This window comes from Hippoglossus stenolepis, chromosome 20, assembly GCF_022539355.2.
Source record: "Hippoglossus stenolepis isolate QCI-W04-F060 chromosome 20, HSTE1.2, whole genome shotgun sequence".
Taxonomy (NCBI): domain Eukaryota; kingdom Metazoa; phylum Chordata; class Actinopteri; order Pleuronectiformes; family Pleuronectidae; genus Hippoglossus; species Hippoglossus stenolepis.
In genome coordinates, this window is record NC_061502.1 from 6,366,444 (window position 1) to 6,382,110 (window position 15,667).

A 15,667-nucleotide genomic window follows, 5' to 3' on the forward strand; every position below is an offset into this window, starting at 1 on the left:
TTGATCAAATTTAGCCGAAACAAGAGACAGAAGACGGTTCCTGCTGAGTGAGCGCTGGTTTGGTCCGACCCCACAGTGTCCGATGATGGCTTCAGAGAGGAGGCCCGTGCACTGAGAGGCAGCCTTCTTGTGTTTTTCATTGTGTGTGTAAGTTATGTTGATCATGCTCTCGTCAGCAGCTCCTGAGCCCAAGTCCTGATGGCGGAATTCGTGTGTTGGAGCAGCTGCCACGTTGAATTGGCGAAGGTCACGGCGTGGCCCGGCAGACACGACGCATCAACGCTGGAAGAGAGAAACACAGAGGCAGGTGAAGTTTCTGACAGGCTGTGCTTCACGCCACGTTATTTACCAGAGCTTTAAATAAAGCCAAATATAATCTTGGCTTTATTTGCATTGGAAACAGACTCAGAGCAACAGTACTTATAAATCAAGGCCAAAAAAGCCAGAGCTGGCAGGATGTAGTAGGGATGGAGGAGGCGGTGCAGCTCCCTCACATACGCCAACACCTGGGACATACTGTCTGGAGTGTTGGTGTAGACCTGAGCAAAGAAGAGAGTTGATCAGCGATGACACCTTAAATATGAACATAAGTGACAGTTTTATGTTTGTTTATATTCACTCTTACCCATTCTGTGACCAGCGGCGTCTTTTCTCTGTCCCAGAGGATGAACTGTGTGGTGTGATCAGAGATGAAAATGGATGCTGCTTTTGACTTCTCCATGGCCTGGGTCATCAGTGGCCCCAGGACCCCGCACACTCTCAGAGTAATAATAAGGGGTGTTTGTCTCCATCCAGCTACAGAAAAAGCTGAAACACAAGTTAAATGGTTGATTTTCATGAGCAGTTATTAGACAAAGAGTTTAAAGAAGGATTTGTACCTGAAGCCCTGTTTTGAATGGACTGTTATTTTGCCCCAGGCCTGCTGAGATACGGCCGCTGTGCTGGAATCTGAAACACACAGCAACCATCACATGAACCTCAAGAACAAACAAATTAAAAGTCCAGATCCAGACGTGGAAGTTCTGCCGTAAAGACGGACCTGTGAAGGAGCCGTGAGATATGACGTCGTGAACAGAACCGTGAGCAGCTGGAACCAGGGGAACCCGCGACCACGCACCTGCAGATTCTGGTGGCAAAAGCAAAACAGTTGTTATGTTTGATAATCTAAGTGTTGCAGTTGTAATCATCAAATGTGCTCGGTGGTTAAATTCTGCTTTGCACTGTGCGTCTCACCTGACACTCGTGAAGCTCCGGAGTCCCCATGGTGTCTCTCGTCTCCTCACTGGTCACTCGGAACGACTGGATTGTTTCTTGAAGGTTCTTCCGTAGCTAAAGATGGTCAAACACAAGACAGCCGTCAAGTACAAGACGATTTAAAAAGACCGTTTAAAAGATATTTCAGACCCAAGAAGTCTTTTAGTTTGAACATTACGTATTAGAATTGATTCATGCAGCAGTTTCTCTCTGTGTTCTTTTCTATTAACTCTGAGATTACTTAAAAACCATCTGTGTCATGGCGGGAGTCATACTTTTGGTGGCAGGACTTTCCAGGACTTCAACAAATGATTCAACAGCAGAGAAAGAAAAGAGGAAAATCAGCGTCAAAACCTTAACTACATCCTCATGTGTGGCCCCATATATTTAGTGGTGGAGTTTAGAACTGGAAAATTCTGATTTGAGTGTTTGCTTTCTCATATTCACACTTTAAAAAGGAAAAAGTTCAATTTAACCGCTTGTAAAATGTAGAAATGTTTAAATCAGTGTATGTATAAGAGCATTTTGTGAAGGGTGAAGTGTGTATAACTCACCTGGACTGGGGTAAGTGTTTGGTATAGAGCTCCCTCCATACTTCAAGACTGTTTACGTCCACACACAAACACTCGGTCATACTGCTGAGCAGCTGCAAGGAACAGGAAGACAATATTTGAAATGCCACAGTCCCAACAATACGTCCTCCCAACTCCAAGACAACAGTTAAATGGTGAGTTTATATATGAGGCTACAGACGCCTCAGCTGCTTCTGCAGACTGAACACAAACAAAATGGGGTTATTTGTTTTTGGGAGATTCAAAAAACCCAGAGTCATATGTGTCCAAACTCAATTGTATGAAATGATCAGTTCTACAGTTTGTTTTGATGCATAGATGATGAGCTTACAACTGTTTTGATACTAAATAAAAAAGGTATAAATGATCTTTCTCAGTGAACTCCACCACTTCACGTGTGTTTAGTGTGTTTTAAAGGATCCAGACAAATTTCTCAACCACCCAGTTTCTACATCGACTTATTCCTAAACTGATCGTCATGTAATTGCACATGGGCTTAAAGGGAAATGGACACGACTGTGAAGCAGATTTTTACATTAGATTCCATTCACCTTGATGACAGGGCATTCTTGGGCATGAAGGCGAAATCCAGTAAAGGAAAGAACTCTTTAGTTCCCATGATGTGTCGTGTTCTTTTATCCTTAGGTATGAGAAGGGTCGGTCTTAGTTCAAAAAGTATTTATTTAGAAGCAATGAAAAAGGTACAGCATAGCTATGGGCACTCAATGCACAGCCTCTGCTTTTAGTCCGTAGCTCGGGGTAGTCAAGAGTCGCCCCGAACGGATGACAGGTGCAATATTTATAATAGTAGGTTGAAGGCGTGGTCCCAGCATCTTGGAACTGGGATCCACCAATGATGAGGAGCCGCTCCCAGGTTCGTCACTCCTTTGATAGTAGCTGGGCAAATCTTCACATTCTGACAGTGTTAAGTTTTGTGTATTAAGAAAAAGCCTTTATCCGGCTGAAGCTTTGTGAGTCTTCAGTAGTTTTGCAGACACAGTGTTTTTGTTCATTGGAGTGTGAAACATTGTGTTTCTGTTTTATCGTCTGTATGTTCTGTGTGTGTAAGCATGCGTATTTATCAGACAAGACAACGCCTTTCCTATCTGGCCTTCAGAAGCTGGGGCAGCTTCTTGATTTCTTTCTAAGGCATAGGTCACAGTGTCTTAATGAGCACAGTGCATTCATGTATGTGTGATGTTGAATAAAGCTAAAGGAATACTGTAATATATATAAAGGTTTATGTATGAGAACAAGTTTAAGTACAGTGTATTGTATGCCACGGATTACAGTCCTAACACATAACAAAACATAAATTCTTTCTGTTAAGGTACAAACATGGTGCGTGTAAAATCGATCCTTTTCGGGGCTATAGTGTCTAATTATATTATTAAAATCCTAACAGATGCCAAATCCCATTGTCAGGTTTGCATGAAGTCTGGAAGAAGAAGGACAACAAAAGGATTTGAGATTCAAGATCATGATTTCAGTTTCATTGAAATCATATTACATCCAGAAAAAAACATGTCCAAACAAATAAAAGAAGGTTTTTGTTGTATTTTACGTGATCTAAATAAAAACTGAAACACACAGTTCTCATATTACACCGTCAGACTTACAGGAGAAGTAGATCCAGATAGGCAATGGCATACGCAGACAAGGATTTCACTCCGAGCACAGGAAGCATGATGCCCAGCCACACTGAAACACACAGAGCAACACTTGATTCACCTTGTGCTGGTGGAGCAGTTAGTTCTGGTATTAAACGACTCAACACTGGGTCTTTTCAACTCGCCATTTCAAAAAAGAACAGGCCAGAGCAACAGCAACCAGGAACACATGGTGTATTTAAAGAAACACGGTGACACTAAAAAACGGAGTGATGAGAACTCGAGCAGCATGACAGCCGCCCAGCAAGTCACTTTTAAACCTGGAAATACTCTGAGTCTCATGTTAAATGTACTAAATGTGCAATTTTGTGTTGAGAATTTAAATGCGATTCTTTTTTCCTCCCAAATTACACAGGAAAACATTTAAGGTCAAGTTTGTATATCTTCTCAGTCCAGTCAGTCTGAGACTCAAACAGGAAACACTTCATTACTTTTTAAATTCCTGATGATGAACAGCCCGTCCTGGTGTTTTATAAGACACAGACCAAAAGGGACTTTCCAAGGGCCAATTCTGATATTATAATATATAACAATATATACACTACCGTTCAAAAGTTTGGGGTCACTTAGAAATTTCCTTCTTTTTCAAAGAAAAGCACTGTTTTTTTCAATGAAGATAACATTAAATTAATCAGAAATACACTCTATACATTGTTAATGTGGTAAATGACTATTCTAGGTGGAAACGTCTGGTTTTTAATGAAATATCTACATAGGTGCATAGAGGCCCATTTCCAGCAACTATCACTCCAGTGTTCTAATGGTACATTGTGTTTGCTAATCGCCTTAGAAGACTAATGGATGATTAGAAAACCCTTGAAAACCCTTGTGCAATGATGTTAGCACATCTGAAAACTGTTTTACTGGTGAGAGAAGCTATAAAACTGGCCTTCCTTTGAGCTAGTTGAGTATCTGGAGCATCACATTTGTGGGTTCGATTATACTCTCAAAATGGCCAGAAAAAGAGAACTTTCATGTGAAACTCACCAGTCTATTCTTGTTCTTAGAAATGAAGGCTATTCCATGCGAGAAATTGCGAAGAAACTGAAAATGTCCTACAACGGTGTGTACTACTCCCTTCAGAGAACAGCACAAACGGGCTCTAACCAGAGTAGAAAGAGAAGTGGGAGGCCCCGGTGCACAACTCAGCAAGAAGACAAGTATATTAGAGTCTCTAGTTTGAGAAATAGACGCCTCACAGGTCCTCAACTGGCAGCTTCTTTAAATGGTACCCGCATAAACGCCAGTGTCAACGTCTACAGTGAAGAGGCGACTCCGGGATGCTGGCCTTCTAGGCAGAGTGGCAAAGAAAAGCCATATCTGAGACTGGCCAATAAAAGAAAAGATTGATATGGGCAAAAGAACACAGACATTGGACAGAGGAAGATTGGAAAAAAGTGTTATGGACAGACGAATCAAAGTTTGAGGTGTTTGGATCACACAGAAGAACATTTGTGAGACGCAGAACAGGTGAAAAGATGCTGGAAGAGTGCCTGACGCCATCTGTCAAGCATGGTGGAGGTAATGTGATGGTCTGGGGCTGCTTTGGTGCTGGTAAAGTGGGAGATTTGTACAAGGTAAAAGGATTTTAAATAAGGAAGGCTATCACTCCATTTTGCAACGCCATGCCATACCCTGTGGACAGCGCTTGATTGGAGCCAATTTCCTCCTACAACAGGACAATGACCCAAAGCACACCTCCAAATTATGCAAGAACTATTTAGGGAAGAAGCAGGCAGCTGGTATGCTGTCTGTAATGGAGTGGCCAGCGCAGTCACCAGATCTCAACCCCATTGAGCTGTTGTGGGAGCAGCTTGACCGTATGGTACGCAAGAAGTGCCCATCAAGCCAATCCAACTTGTGGGAGGTGCTTCAGGAAGCGTGGGGTGAAATTTCTACAGATTACCTCAACAAATTAACAGCTAGAATGCCAAAGGTCTGCAATGCTGTAATTGCTGCAAATGGAGCATTCTTTGACGAAAGCAAAGTTTGAAGAACAAAATTAATATTTCAAATAAAAATCATTATTTCTAACCTTGTCAATGTCTTGACTATATTTTCTATTCATTTTGCAACTCATTTGATAAATAAAAGTGTGAGTTTTCATGGAAAACACGAAATTGTTTGGGTGACCCCAAACTTTTGAACGGTAGTGTATATCGACTGATATGTGTCAAAGAAATGGAATTGAGGCTTGATATTTTACAGTTTAACCATATATAGCTATTGAACTGAGATAATAAACGTGAGAGGTGTAGTGGAAAATTCAACTGACCAGTGTCTAAGGTATTGGAAATCCCCCTGACCAGGTGTCTAACTGCTGTGATACTGTCTACCTGACAGGATGGAACCCTTACTTGGTGGTGTCTCACTGCTATGACCTTGATCAACAGGGTGCATGCCCTTATTTGGTGATGTTTTTCTTCCAACTGCTACAGCGGACGGACAGACACAGATGATCTCATGTCTTTCATGTCTTTTTTCATATTATGTTTTATGAAACGCCTCTTTGTATAAGTTCTGGCTTTTGTGAACTTGCGGCCAGTTCCATTTTGAGCACCCGTGCTTGTTGTGTAACCTCTGCAGAGCTTACTATTATAAAGACTCAAAGGCAACTCCAGTCTGAGAATTTCATTATTTCAAATCTCAAGATGAATTTCCATCACAAACTTGGCGTCACGAACAGGATCCCTTGAAAGATCGTCTTGACCCGAGAAGTCTTCGGTGGCTGATCACCCAGGAGAGAAAATCTTCTGCCTCTACCTCCAACAGTTAAGAGAAGAGAGGGCCGAAATAACTTGGGTTCCGGACCTTCTTCACAGGGATCCAAAGACCTCTCTTTGGTCATCTTATATCTGGTGAGATGTTGAAATTCTGATTTTCATGACTGTTTAGATGATTTCTCAAATACAAAATCAAACATAAGAAATAATACATTTAAAGGGTTTTATTTGGAACGGGTGTATTAGTCATTCTCTCTGGATTATTGTGGATTAATGATGTTAATCTGACTCGTCCTTGTGGCAATCATCCTTGTTGATGGCATTTTTCCTGTTTTGCCGGAGAAAGAAACAAGGATTCGTGAAGGCATTTTTCCTGTTTTGCCAGAGAAAGAAACAAGGATTCGTGAAGGCATTTTTCCTGTTTTGCCAGAGAAAGAAACAAGGATTCGTGGAGACGTCCACGTCTTAAATTGAGTGTTCAAGGGAAATTGTGGATGAGTACGATTTCATACACTTAATTGATAAGGATGTAGAAATTGTGGATGAGTACGATTTCATACAGAAAGTCCAAATGGTGGGCTTTATGGTTGCAAGAGTGAGGACGGGAAAGTGTGACATTTTTCTTCCAATATGGTCCAGAGACTTTGCTTTTCCTCATAACGGGTCATTTATTGTCGAAAAAAATTAAACTTTTAAGAGAGAAACTCCTCGAGAAAGAGGAAGAAAAAATAAAAATAAATAAATAAATAAATAAATAAAAAAATAAATCAAGGTCGCAATGTGGAAAGACAGAAGATAATAAGAAAGTGTCTTGAAATGTGGGAAAAAGAGGCAGAGTGTAGGGACAGAAAACAAACATTTAAACAGATGGCTAAGGTTGATAAGAAGGAAACTGAGAAAGTTGAAAAGAAATCATATAGATCTCTGTATTCTCCATTACAGGGTGTGGCAGTCCTCTCCTCAACGCCTGCCTTCCTCCTCACCTACGACAAAACCCTCCTCCATGATGATGTGCAGAGACCAGACTCCACCAATCAACGATCAGGCCCATCTCAGACTCCACCCACCACTCTCCCAGTCTATGGAGACGGGGCAGCGGGAGGACTGAATGATGACGCCACCTCTTCCTCATCTTTAGGCCCCACTGACTTTGCAAAGATATGTCCGCACTGTGGGGGAGACCTCCGTCTGACTTCACCAGACTGGGATGATGCGGTTAATGCAGCATACGTCAACGCTCTCAACACACTCCTCAACGCCCTGAGGACCGCCTTCCCCAATAAAATTGACATGTCCAAAATAACGGGGTGCAAACAACAACCAGGCGAAACCGTAGGAGATTTCCTCACACGTCTGACCGTCCTGTTTAATCAACACAGAGGCATCCCCATACCTGACACCCTTGGCAACGAGCCAGGGGCTTATGAAACACATCTGAAACAGGCCTTCCTGAATGGTCTGCTCCCCCCACTACGGGCAGACGTAGGCCACACCTGCATCGGGCTTGAGGATGCTCGCTTGACAGAGGTCAGACGTCATGCTGAAAATGCTGAACGTCAACACAAAGAAACCAAAGACAAAGTCAGCAGAAAAAGGATCAACAACTCCAGAAAGCACAGCTAACCATGATGCAGGCTGTGTCTGCCCTGTCAAGGCCACACAGACAAGATAACACTGATAGCAGAGCCAACTTCACTGAACCAGGAAGAGAGGGGCGCGGTCGCGGACGTGGCCATGGGAGAGGTTTCTCTCGACGACCCCCACTTGCCAGAGATGAGTGTTTAATCTGCAGACAAAAAGGACACTGGGCAAAGAACTGCCCCCAACGGCGAGAGGACGGGGAGACAAGAACTTTCACTGCCGACTGAACTACAGAAAGTGAGGAGAGGCAGACGGGGGGGAGACGACCAATACACCCGCCGAGGATCAGAGAAAGGGAAGTGAAACACAGATACATACATGCCAAAGCAATGAAGAAATCGCTTGCAATTCTAACCGCACATACACACAAAAGCTCCAGCAATGAAGAAATCGCTTGCTAAACTAACCGCACACACACACACACCAGAGCAAACACAACTTTGTGGTTCTTATGTTAAGTACAATAGTGATGCTTTTAAGAAAATGCCTCAACTCGAACTGTGTGTTACCGGTCACAAACTTAATTTCATGGTCGACTCTGGTGCAGGTTATTCTGTGGTTAGGATGTCAGATTTGCCCACATCTCCTGAGATGAGTGGTCGCTTTATATTCTCTCAAGGTGCCAGCGGTGCCAAGGTAAAAGAAAATTTCACAAAACCTCTAAAATGCGCCGCTCAGTTTGACAAACATCCCATAAGGTTTGAACATGATTTTCTGTTGTCTCCCTGTTGCCCAATTAATCTATTAGAAAGAGATTTGATGATTGTGTTAGGCTTCAATTTAGTATCCTCCCCTGATGGAGTGACGGTTACGCACAATTCTTCTTCACAATGTCACAGACCACACATGAGCAGCTGTTTGTATATCAGTGGCAACTTCCTAAAAATGCCTCCACTGATCTGCTCTCCACGTCACACTCTCTCGTCACCCCTTTTTTCTGATTTTATGCACACTGATTCACTGCATTGCACTTCACATGTGACAGACACAGCAGATCACGTTTATGAATCTCTGTTTTTGCCTTTTCCTGATGATTCTCTGAAAAGTGTCCAATATTTTTTGGTCTGGTTCCAGAAGTGCAGCTTCCGTCTCACTCACTGACCAACAGATGGCACTGTTTCGCGTCTCGAATTCCAGCCCTCACATCTCGCTCTCCAAGTCCCATGATGACCAGTGGCAAGACTTAGGCCCATTTGTCAGATCATGCCAGGCTGCCGTTGATTGGCAACCCACAACCACGCCTGACGTAATGTATTCACCCAGTCTGAGTGCATTTGATCTAAAAATGTCTCCAACCTTCTGTTCTCCAGCCACACGCTCATTTGTTGTGACTGAAAATCACCTTCATTCTTATGCAATGTTGTCCAGCCCCTCTGATGTTTCTCCTTTACTTTCAGATCTGCCTTAAACACTGTGGCCAAAGGACAAATAGGATGTGGGCCTCATCAGAAACTGTGATCCAGTCAAAATCACTCCAAAATCTGATTATAGGCCATGTAAACAACAATATCCACTCAGACAGAATGCAGTGGAGGGGATACGTCCTGTTTTTGAATCCTTTTTGCAGGCTGGTGTAATTGTCCCCTGACCTGATTCATCGGTCCGCACTCCACTGTTCCCAGTTAAGAAGATCAGAGACAAAGGTCAACCTACTGAGTGGCGGTTTGTGCAGGATCTGAAGGCTGTGAATGATGCTGTAATTGCTCGATAGCATATTGTTCCTGACCCATACACGCTGCTTTCCCAAATTCCGTCTAATGCAGTGTGGTTTTCGGTTGTAGACTTATCCAATGCTTTTTTTTGTGTGTTCCTGTCCACAGGGACAGCCAGTACTGGTTAGCTTTTAATTTTGAAAACAAGGCCTACACGTTCACATGCCTATGTCAAGGCTACTGTGAATCTCCATCATTATACAATCAGGCTCTCAGGAACAGTCTTGAACCCCTCATCCTCACTCTGGGTTCAGTTCTCTTGCAGTATGTTGATGATCTACTAGTTGCCAGTCCCACACAGGAGCAATGTGAAACAGATACGATCGCTTTGCTGAGACATCTGGCTCGTGAGGGCCATAATGTCAGCCTCAGCAAACTAGTTTGTTCAACAAACTGTCACGTTTCTGGGTCATGTCGTCACCAAAGATGGCAAATCCCTGTCTGATAAGAGAGTAGAAGCTATTGTTAACATGCCTAAACCCTTGACGAAGAAACAACTCATGTCATTCATCGCCACATGTTCTTTCTGTAGAACGTTCATTCCTGACTTTGCTCTTCTTGAAGCCCCTTTAGGTGCTCTGTACCATGGCAAATCACTCACTCCTCACGAACGTGTCGTTTGGACTCACGAGGCAGACGAGGCATTTGTCACACTGAAGAAGACGCTGCAGCAATCTCCCACTCTTGCTCTCCCTAACCCTGACAAACCTTTTGTTCAGGCTGTGGATGAGAGAGACCGCTGCATGACTTCCGTCTTCCTTCAGTCTCATGGTGACAAATATCGCCCTGTCGCCTACTTCTCCGCCGAACTTGATCCGGTGGCAGCTGGCCTTCCACGTTGTTTGCGTGCAGTGGCCGCCTGTGAAAAAAGCCGTCCTTGCCTCACGAGACATAGTAGGTTACTCTGACTTGACACTCCTTGTTCCTCATGCTGTGTCTCTCATTCTTACAGAACAGAAGACCTCACATCTTTCTGCTGCTCGCTGGTTGAGGTATCACACTGTTCTTCTTGACATGCCCAACATCACAGTGAAACGCTGTTCAACTTTGAACCCAGCCACGCTTCTTCCGCTTCCGGATGACGGGGAAGAACACAACTGTGTGGCTGAACTTCAAGTCCAGTGTTCCCCACGACCTGACCTCTCTGACAAACCTCTTTCTAACTCTGACTTGATTCTGTATGTCGATGGGTCCGCCTCACGTGACCCTGTCTCTGGTACTAACTGTGTTGGTTTTTCTGTTTGTTCAGATAACGAAGTGCTCCTCTCGAGTTCTCTTCCTCATCACCTCTCAGCACAGGCAGCAGAGCTCATCGCACTCACGGAAGCATGCAAATTGGCTACTGGTAAAACACTCACAGTCTACACTGACTCCAGATATGCGTTCGGTAACTCATGATTTTGGCGCCCTTTGGCAACACAGAAACTTCCTCACATCTTCTGGTAAAAGATAGCACACCACGGTCTCATCACAGATCTTCTGTCTGCCATTTTGCATTGTTAAGAGACATTATTCCACAATGGGGAATTCCTAGCAGAATTTCCAGTGACAATGGCAGACACTTCGTAAACGAAGCTGTCAAACAACTCGGTTCTCATCTAACTATGGATGTGCGAACACACTGTGCATATCATCCAGCCAGTGGTGGAGCTGTGGAACGAGAGAACGGCACACTCAAAACTAAACTTGCAAAATGCTGTGAAGACACAGGTCTCGCATGGACAACAGTCCTGCCTCTGGTGCTGATGTACATGAGGATGAGAAAACGAACCAGATCTAATCTTTCACTTTATGAGATTCTTTTTGCAACTCCTCCCCACATTGGTGTGGATCCTCCGTCTTCTCCGCTTCCATCCACAGACTTGTGTGATCATGATATGGTGTCCTATTGCTCTGACTTCTTCTCTTTCAGACATCAGGAAACAGGTGGCAAGGGCCCTACCAGGTACTGCTCACAACCCACACAGCAGTGAAAGTTGCTGAAAGAGCCACCTGGATCCACGCCAGCCACTGCAAATGAGTACCAGCTCCATCTGACCAGCTGACGCCTTCAACTCAAAGCACACACACTGATACTTCCACAGGTTGAGAAGCACCAAGAGTGTTGTATGATTAACCACACGAGCGTTCTGCCACAACACAGAAGAAATCTGCCTGACAACTGAGACCATGGACAGGCCATGGCATCCATTTCGACATCCAGGGTTGTGTGGCCTGAGAGGCTCGCTATACGTGTTACTCATGATCTCCTCTATTATTGTTTTGCACATTATTCTGTCTAGATGCACTCCTGTGAAAGTCTCTGATGATCTAACGAACTGTCTTTTCCTACGGTGTCCTCTCAGAACCATCCAGCACATGCAAATTTGACTAGACACAAGAGAAGTGATTCAGGTCCCCTTGATCTGTAACTTATTCCCCATCCCTCCCTACCTGGACACTGACAGCACAGATGGTTCTGATGACGATACTCAATTTTAGGTTTTTTAATGTTATTTTCTCCCCCCAGCTTGCTTATGTGTTTCTTAGTGATTTCACTAGACAAAAACAGCTACTGCAATTATCCTTTCAACTTCATATTTTATGATGCTTTAATTTGAAGCTCTGTGAATTTTTAAGGTTGATGTGAGTTACTTTATGAAGTTTGTACATACTTAATAAATTTTTACTTCATAGCAAGAATTTAAAAAGTTTTTACTGCATATTTTCAACCTTAAATATACTGTATGTTGACATTTAACGTTTTATTACATTTTAATATGAGTTACTTTTGCCAATCTATACAGTATATTAACTTTTGATAATGGTTAATGAGATGATGATGTTGTTTGACCTGATTTCCTTCCATTTTTCATTTCAAATGCTTGCTCAATCACAGGAAAAGAACTTTTTTTTCTTTCCACAAAAACAGCAGCGGCTACCTATTGCACCTCCCCACCATGCATCGTATGTTCTAGAACCTCTCCATGGTGGATGTGACCCTGTATGTGCGCAAAGTGCCAGGGTTGAAGACTCGTCGATATTCTTCTATGATTATGATGTTGATTATGATGTTTCTTGATTGTTTTTTGTTTGTGATCATATTTTTATTGATGATCAAAGGGGGAAGTGTAGTGGAAAATTCAACTGACCAGTGTCTAAGGTATTGGAAATCCCCCTGACCAGGTGTCTCACTGCTGTGATACTGTCTACCTGACAGGATGGAACCCTTACTTGGTGGTGTCTCACTGCTATGACCTTGATCAACAGGGTGCATGCCCTTATTTGGTGATGTTTTTCTTCCAACTGCTACAGCGGACGGACAGACACAGATGATCTCATGTCTTTCATATTATGTTTTATGAAACGCCTCTTTGTATAAGTTCTGGCTTTTGTGAACTTGCGGCCAGTTCCATTTTGAGCACCCGTGCTTGTTGTGTAACCTCTGCAGAGTTTACTATTATAAAGACTCAAAGGCAACTCCAGTCTGAGAATTTCATTATTTCAAATCTCAAGATGAATTTCCATCACAGAGGATAAATACACATTTTTCTATGTAAAGTATTTTAAATTGTGTTGAAATTCGCTGCACAATCATTCACTACAAAACTGGACTTGCTCCATCAACCCCTAACCCAGACTTGCTGTGCTCACAGATAGTTGGGGAAGTGGGAGAAAGGACAGACCCGGAGCAGCAGTAAAGTTGTGAGAACAATGAAACACTGCGCTTACTCAACTAAAGGATGGTTTTTGTAGTTGTGAGAATGTGTGTAATTTTGTAACGGGGGCAGTGTATGACTGTTAGTTACCTTGTAGTCCCTGGCTGAGGTCATAAAATCCTGCTTGTCCCAGAGCCCACATGATAGTCAAACACTTCACCGGGCGATTCTGAACCGACCGCAGTAACTCCAAATACTGCAGAGGAAGGAAGAAGGGGGGGGAGTATTACAACATATTACTCCACAGTTATTCCAGAAGACAAATCCTGCAGTACATTGGACAATGGAACTGAAATCACACACACACACACACACACACACACACACACACACACACACACACACCAGTGCAGTGAAGCAGTCAACACACACACTTACCTCTGGCAGATTTTGGGTGGCTATTGTGGGTTGGTCCTTTAGAATGGCCTGGATGCAAACTCTGTAGCCATGAAGTGGTTCTCCTGAAGGGAGAAAAGCAATGTTGTATTCTGTTACAGAACTTTTAACTTCCCTGCTAATCACTGTATATTCTGACCTTAAAATCAAGATGTAACACTGATTTGATGGAGTGTCTTGATGCTGATAGTGTAATTGCATCCATGGTGAAAGTACAAGTGGACCTTTGTTTCATGCCAGAGCCCATTTATTCGTATTCAACTCATTTCCTATTGGCTGTCAACTATTGGCTGATTCATTAAAGCAAAAATACCCCAGACATTCTTAAAACCATTTTATTAGGTTCATTATCCTTAACTGATCAAGTTTACTAGAACAGTTCTGCCATATAACCTGTGATGTTCTAACCAAATGATTTATATCAATTAGGATATGCATCACAAACTACATCTCCTCATCTTTTCACTAAAAGCACTGAATCTACTCTGGGAATAACACTGAAGATACACAGAGCAAACGAAGAGGGATAACGTCCAAACCACTTCCACCTCTTCATGTAACCTCCTGTATTTACCGGACTGCCTGTCCAGCTCCCTGAGCATGGTGTAAACACAGTGGTCGAGGGAAACCTGGCAGAGCGTCGCTGCAGCGTCTGATGAGGCCTTTAATCACACCCCTCCGCTCCTGCCCTGTAAGGCAGTATGGGTAGTCTGAAAAAAGGAGGATATGACATCACTGCAAAAACCTCTCAATGTCAGGTTGTTAATAAATGAGCGTAGCAACTAAAAGGTCATATAAAAAATTGCACTGTATTACTTTGCATATTTGGATCTTGATAAAAAAAAACAACCGACTGTGAGTGCAGCTGCTGTGACTGGGCTCTGTCTCCGGCACAGTCAGATTGAGGTTGAGGTACCCGGCCAGGTCTTTGCCCCAGACTGACGGATTGTCTGGGAACAGAGTCTGACTGTGAGCCAGCTGCTGCTTCAGGTCCCCGACATCCAGCTGAAGAGAGAACAGCAGAGAAGAGCAGACAAGTCTTGTCTGTAGCCTCAGAAACAACACGTTCGTTATGTGAAGATGAATCTGTGTCAATGAGCCAAGCTGCTGCGCCCTCGTCCACACAGGTCCAGATTAAGTGTCCTTTGCTAGTACGAGTTTGGGAAGCCAGGCAGTACCAAAAAAGTCGTCATGGATGTGGACAACGACAGATGAAATGGGAGACTTCAGGGGCGACTGAAAAAGTGAAATAAAGGGGCAAAAGAGGAGGATAGATGAGGATGATGATCGGGGAGGTGAACAAACTGATAGCGATGAAGAGGAAGAGTTCAGATTTATGTGCTTCACCAAATACGGTTTAAGCAAAGTAACAGCAGAGTAACTCATTCATCTAAATACTAGAGGAAGTAAAACTCTTTAAAAAGTTTCTGAAGGTGAACCTGCTGAGGGATCATTACCGGTACAGCCTGCTTGCCCCCGGTCGACCGGTCGACCAACCTCGGCTTAAGACCTCGCGCTGCTCCCCCCCTCCCCCCCGACGGCAAACACGCCGCCGGGTTTGCGCATCTCCCGAGGCAGGGGGCACGCGAGTGAGCGAGAGAGGTGCGCCGTGTGTAAAGGCGCGCGTTGCGCCAACCTCCACTGCTCAAGTAACGAGCCCGTTTGGAGAATATAAGAAGTAGAAAGTACAGGAATTTGTGTTCAAATGTACCGAGTAAAAGTAAAAAGTCGTCAGGAAAGTAAATACTCAAGTAAAGTACAGATGTGTGAAAAATCTACTTAAGTACAGTAACAAAGTATTTGTACTTCGTTACTTCCCACCACTGCATACAGGCATAATATAGTGCTGCTAATGATGTTATACTCTACTATAAGTGGAATGCTACAGTAACATTATGATTATTCAAAATGCAAAAGAAGGAGAATGGACGGCGCGACGAAAGATGGACATAGAGTTTACGGATTGGCCGTCAAAAGATGGAAATGAGCAACTGGGCTGGT

At 43.5% G+C, this 15,667-nt stretch overlaps 1 protein-coding gene across 1 annotated transcript; it reads right to left on the minus strand.

The window, feature by feature from the left end:
* Nucleotides 1-161: 161 nt before the first annotated feature.
* On the minus strand, nucleotides 162-14,859 carry tmem214 (transmembrane protein 214). Its single transcript, XM_047338187.1, is given in 19 exon segments — nucleotides 162-282; nucleotides 421-539; nucleotides 626-748; nucleotides 750-795; nucleotides 879-948; nucleotides 1,040-1,075; nucleotides 1,078-1,126; nucleotides 1,222-1,329; nucleotides 1,530-1,581; nucleotides 1,812-2,027; nucleotides 2,378-2,448; nucleotides 3,234-3,264; nucleotides 3,446-3,527; nucleotides 13,361-13,466; nucleotides 13,649-13,731; nucleotides 14,241-14,289; nucleotides 14,291-14,376; nucleotides 14,521-14,671; nucleotides 14,845-14,859. Coding segments are annotated over 19 exon segments (1,614 nt in total).
* Between the last annotated feature and the right edge of the window lie 808 nt (nucleotides 14,860-15,667).